At 49.7% G+C, this 6187-nt stretch overlaps 1 protein-coding gene across 1 annotated transcript in view; it reads left to right on the forward strand.

The window, feature by feature from the left end:
* FANCA (Fanconi anemia, complementation group A) overlaps window positions 1-6187 on the forward strand; it is a 77381-nt gene that overhangs the window by 54975 nt on the left and 16219 nt on the right. Inside the window, exons 26-27 of the mRNA XM_011927977.1 lie at window positions 610-683; window positions 3161-3289. Coding sequence (XP_011783367.1) covers window positions 610-683; window positions 3161-3289 — 203 coding nt within the window. The remainder of the gene's footprint in view (window positions 1-609; window positions 684-3160; window positions 3290-6187) is intronic.

The following is a 6187-nucleotide window of genomic DNA, read 5'->3' on the forward strand; positions in this document are numbered from 1 at the left end:
AGACCCTGTTTCCAAAAATAAATGAAGGTATGCTACTGTGAATAGCTGTAGAATGTTGTTGTTTTTTCTTTTTTTTTTTTCTCCTTTTTATAGATAGTTCTCACTCTGTTGCTTACTGCAGCCTTGACCTCCTGGGCTCAAGCAATCCTCCCGCCTCAGCCTCCCAAGAGGCTGGGACCACACATACGTGCCACCATGCCTGGCTGATTTTTAAATCTTTTGTAGAGACAGGGTCTTGCCATGTTGCCTAGGCTCAAAGCAATCTGCTGGCCTCAGCCTCCCAAAGTGTGGGATTACAGGCATGAGCCACCGTACCGAGGCAATTTTTAAATGAGATGGAGTCTTACTATGTTGCCTAGACTAAAATAGCCCTTTTATACTTGGAAATAAAGGATTACAGTGCTAACATCTTTGTGCTAGGGAAATCTTGTAAGAAACAATTCTTGACAAAACTAAAGTTTCTTTCCTGTGGAACTCTCAGCTGCAATTTCATTATAACACAGGGACACGGAGGGCTGCGTATGAGATGAAATGACAAACTGTTTTATAAACCTGTGGGTGGATTGCGTGTTCTGTCCTCATTGTATTGAATTGCTCCCTTTCTCTCAGTTAACTTACCAAGACTGGTTACACCTGGAGCTGGAAATTCAACCTGAAGCTGATGCTCTTTCAGATACTGAACGGTATGTGTTGAAAAGAGCTACCCTGTCCGGGCGTGATGGCTCACACCTATAATCCCAGCACTTTGGGAGGCTGAGGCAGGAGGATCTCTTGAATCCAGGAGTTTGAGGTCATCCTGGGCAACACGGGGAAACTCCATCTCTACAAAAAATAGAAAAGGAATTAGCCAGGTGTGCGGCACATGCCAGTCATCACAGCCACCTGGGAGGCGGAGCAGGAACACTGCTTGAGCCTGGAAGCAGAGGGTGCGGTGAGCTGAGATCACACCACTGCACTTTAGCCTGGGCAGCAGAGTGAGATCCTATCCCAAAAGAAAAAGGAGCTTCCCTTTAAAATGTTACACAGTTTTCTACATTGTCTTAAAGCCTATGTTTTGACATTTTATCCTCAATTTAATGTTTTGTTAAACTGTTAATCTTTGAGCACAATTTTTTTTGTTTTGTTTTTTTGTTTTTTTTTGGTGTCAAGATGTATTAAAGCGAAATTGAAAGAAAAGTTTCCACGTGGTGGGGGGACCCGGGAGGGTTGCTCAATTTCAATTGTTATTCCTTTATTTAAGAAACATTTACTGAGCTCCTACCGTGTGGTAGACACTTCTAGAGTGTTCTAGAAGCGGGGAGTATAGAAGGAAAGAGACAAGGCTGCTCATATGGCACCTGTGTATTGACGAGGGCAGATGTGGCACATCGAGGGCACCCACTTAGACTTCACCCTGCCCTGGCTGGGCTGTGGCTGCTCTCCAGGAGATGTACACCTGTGTCCAGGCCCTGGCAACACGCAGGTAGACACAGAAGTAGATTAAAGGTAGGAATGAGCTCTGGAGATAGCAGACAGCAGGGCCGTGGGAGAGGAAGTGACCAGGCAGGAATAGAGGCTGGTGTGGAGCGGGTGGCGCAGACTTTGAGGAGAGGTGCCGGCCTTGACATGGGGGCACCAGGAGGTGGGTAAATGAAGCACTGACCCCTGTAGGTCCCAGGGCTGAGACTGAGACCATTTGAGAGGTCAGTTGTGCTGTTCTGGGCATAGGAGTAGGGAGCCCAGAGGCCCTTGGGTTTGAGGGTGTGGAGGTCAGGGAGAGGGGAATGTGGTCACTGCAGACATGGGGCATCCTGCTGGGTACATGAGCCTCGGGGTGCCTGCCACACCCAGGCTCAGGAGAGGGCTGGCATCAGCCACCCTGTGTTCCTCGTCCTTTTGGCCATCAGGGGCCCTCCAGGCACGTGCAGCACTGTCTCCTGCACCTGGATCCTGGCATCAGATTCTGGATGAAACCAATAGAAGTAACAGGAAAAGGAAAACAGGGGCCACAAAAAGAACAAGTCGCTGCTGCCTGCGGCAAAACGGATGCCAATGATTCAGGCTTGTGCCAAGCCTGCTCTGCAGGTGCTTCCTTCACACACTCCTGTTTCTCCTCCTGGCTCCTCTCCAGGGTGGAATCTAAGAAGGAGGTCAGAGGGAGGCATTGGTCTGGTACGTGGGGTCGTGAGGACCTCTCCTTACCAGTCAAGTCACTGCTACGTGGAAGTTGTGTTGAGATGTGTTCCTGGGATTTTCTTTCTTTTCTCAATTACTTAAGTGATACTTAGATACATTCTGTGCCAGTTCCAGACAGTGTGGGTAGAGCACACACCCCTTAGCACTCACATTTGCATGGTTGCATTTTCCTGGTTGTGGCTCTTTCTGTGTAAATGGATTGCAGTATTGATGGTTCTGTGCACTGCAGATTTGTTTGTTTGTTTGAGACAGGGTCTCACCCTGTTGGCCGGGCTGGTGTACAGTGTTGCAGTCATGGCTCACTGCAGCCTCCCTCTCCAGAGCTCAAGCGATCCACCTGCCTCAGCGTCCTGAGTAGCTGGGACCACAGGCGGGCACCACTATGCCCAGCTAATTTTTTATTTTTGGTAGGAATGGGGTCTCCCTATGTTGCTCATGCTGATGTCAAACTCCTGGGTGCCAGCGATTTTCCCACCTTGGCCTCCTCTCACAGTGCTGGGATTATAGGTGTAGCCACCACGGTTTTGAGTGAGTGTGTCCTGGAGCCCTTTCCCGTCCATATGCACAGAGCCCACAGTCTGGACGCAGGTTGCTTCACCATCCCCTGCTGGTGGGCCTGTGAGTAGCTCAGGTGCCCTCAGGTGACTTTACAGCCTACATTTTTGTGCTTGTCTGTTCTGTTCCCCAAGCTCATCCGCTGTGTGGCCAGCAGTTACCCAGTGGGATGTCATCCTGAGTGGCCTTTGATCAGTGGAAGGGGGGCGGTTCACAAAGGCCACTCCTGAGACCAGGCCTTTCCCACAGCCCCAGGCACCCCACCCTGCAGACAGTGAGGTCTCATTCCTACTCCGAGGTCCCGAGCCGCCAGTCTCAACCCAGCTCTCACTAGTGCTGTGTGTGCCTTACTGTGGGCCTACTCCCTGTTATGGGGAACTGCTGGTCACGAAGCATTTCTCAGAATTGATGTCAGTGTTTGCTGTTGCAGGCAGGACTTCCACCAGTGGGCGATCTATGAGCACTTTCTCCCTGAGTCCTCTGCTTCAGGAGGCTGTGACGGAGACCTGGAGGCTGCGTGTACCATTCTTGTCAACGCTCTGATGGATTTCCACCAAAGGTTAGCAGCACACACTGTATTAGGGTTCCCTAGAGGAACAGAACTAATAGGATATATACAAAGGGGAGTTTCTGGCCTTGCTGGCCACCGATTAGATGGTGCCCACCCAGATTAAGGGTGGATCTGCCTTTCCCAGCCCAGAACCAAATGTGAATCTCCTTTGGTAACACCCTCACAGACACACACCCAGGATCAATATTTTGCATCCTTCAAACCAGTCCAGCCGACACTCAGTATTAACCATCACACACCAATGAGGCCTTACTTGGAATCATGGCAGCTCTAAGAATACATTTTTCTCTCACTCCAGTTGTGTTATGCAAAGTACACTCAAGCATATCACATAGCAAATCTAAGTCAGTATAAAATAAAGGCAAGCTTCCTTAATCGGTTGTTTCTTTATGTGTATAGACTTGTTAAGAGCAACAACTTTGGGCCAGGAGTGGTGGCTCACACCTGTAATTCCAGCACTTTGGGAGGCTGAGGTGGGTGGATCCCCTGAGGTCAGGAGTTCGAGAGCAGCCTGCCCAACATGGTAAAACCCCATCTCTACTAACAGTACAAAAATTAGCTGGGCGTGGTGGCGTGCACCTGTAGGCACAGCTACTTGGGAGGCTGAGGCAGTAGGATTGCTTGAACCCAGGAGGCAGAGGTTGCAGTTAGCTGACTGGACAACAGCAAGACCCGTCTCAAAAAATAAATAAATAAATAATGGCAACAACGTTGTTTTTCTGTTCTGTCACCTGGTATTCATGGTGAGCAGGTGTGAAGCATGGCACAAATGGCCTAGCAGATGCCGGGCCTCTCTCCATCTGAGAGGGATTCTCAGGGCAGAGCAGTTCCTGAGGTGTTGCGTGTGGGCCAGAAGGATGGACGGAGCGTACCTGGGGCTGTCCAGGCTTTGTTCCTAGCGGCCCTTGCCTGCGGCTCCAAACTATTGTGTTACAGCTTCAGCGTTCAGTACAGATGGCAAGTGTGTATGCACCTTCCCTCCATGTCCCCTGCCCGTGGCAACCACGAATCCATTTTCTGTTCATGGATTTGCCTTTTTTGCATATTTAATATAAACAGAATCATATAGTGTGTGGCCCTTTGTGTCTGGCTTCCTTGGCTGAGCAGAATGTTTCTGAGGCTCATCTGTGTTGTAGCACATATCAGCACACCCCTGCTCCTTATGGCCGACTGACGCTCACAGGTGTGGGGGCTGTATCAGCACACCCCTGCTCCTTATGGCCGACTGACGCTCACAGAAGGTGTGGAAGCTGACGCACCTCTCCCGTGGGTGACATCCCGTTAACCCTGCTCCAAGAATGCCTGCTGAGATTTCCCATTTATCTGCTGTTACCTTAAATCCCACTCTTAGGTCAAAACAACCTTGAGGCCGGGCACAGTGGCTCATGCCTGTAATCTCAGCACTGACAGGCCAAGGCAGGCAGATCATCTGAGCTCAGGAGCTCGAGACCAGCCTGGTGAAACCCTATCTCCACACACAAAAAAAATTAGTCAGGCATGGTGATGCATGCCTGTGGTCCCAGCTACTCATGAGGCTGAGGTGGGATTGCTTGAGCCTGGAAGGCAGAGGTTGCAGTGAGCTGTGATAACACCACTACATTCCAGCTTGGGTGACAGTGAGACCCCATCTCAAAACAAAAAAAACAAATTTTCCACCTTACATCCAGCGGTTAGATTCACAGAGCATTCTTGCTTTTCCCTGAGGGGTTGACTTCAATAATCCTTCCCTGTGGTATAGAAGCCCCACCTGGGGGTAACATTGCAGGGATGCATCGTCTGTCTAGGCTGCCCAAGATATGACTTCTGTCTGTAAGCCTTAAACATTTCTGTCTGAGAACTGGATTGTTCAGCCTCTTTCTTCAGCTTCCCAGCTTCCCAGCCTTTATGGGTAGGTTTGCACAGAGCTGCTCACTGCAGAACAGAAGGATCAGCCATATTTTGTTTATCCATTCACTTTGTTTGTTTGTTTGAGACAGAGCCTTACTTTGTCTTATATATTTATTTTGAAACAGGGTCGGTCTTTGTCACCCAGGCTGGGGTACAGTGGCGAGATCTCAGCCCACTGCAGCCTCGTCCTCCTGGCTCAAGTGATCGTCCTGCTTCAGCCCCTCAAGTAGCTGGGACTACAGGCACCACCTCACCTGGTGGCTAATTTGTAATTTTAGTAGAGATGGGGTTTCACAATGTTGGCCAGACTGGTCTCGAACTCCTGACCCCAGGTGATCTGCCCGCCTCGGCCTCCCAGTGTGCTGGGATTACAGGTGTGAGCCTCTGTGCTAGGCCGGACTTGTTGATGGCCATCCTAGTGGGTCCTAAGTGCTATTTCATTGTGGTTTGGATTTGTACTTCCCTGATGGGTAGTGGTTTTGAGCATCTTTCCATTTTCTTATTGGCCATTTGTAGATTTTCTTTGGAGAAATATCTATTCATATCCTCAGCCCATTTGAAAACCGGGTTACATTCATGTACTGCATAACAGTGTTTTGGTTAACAACGAGCCACATATATGACACTAATTCCATAAAGCCATAGTTTTTTTGTAACTTTTTTTTTAAGTTGTGTTTTTACTGTACATTTTCTATGTTTAGATGCACAAATACTGTTGTGTTCCAGTTGCAGTATTCAGTACAGTTCCATGCTGTGCCAGTTCATAACCTGGGCTCAGTGGGCCATGCCATGTGGCCTAGGTGTGCAGGGGTGTCTGCTGTCTAGGTCTATACAGTGGGCCATGCCATGTGGCCTAGGCGTGCAGGGGTGTCTGCTGTCTAGGTCTGTGCAGTGGGCCATGCCGTGTGGCCTAGGCGTGCAGGGGTGTCTGCTGTCTAGGTCTGTGCAGTGGGCCATGCCATGTGGCCTAGGCGTGCAGGGGTGTCTGCTGTCTAGGTC

The sequence above is a fragment of the Colobus angolensis genome, unplaced genomic scaffold (genome assembly GCF_000951035.1).
Source record: "Colobus angolensis palliatus isolate OR3802 unplaced genomic scaffold, Cang.pa_1.0 Scaffold76, whole genome shotgun sequence".
Classification (NCBI taxonomy): Eukaryota; Metazoa; Chordata; class Mammalia; order Primates; family Cercopithecidae; genus Colobus; species Colobus angolensis.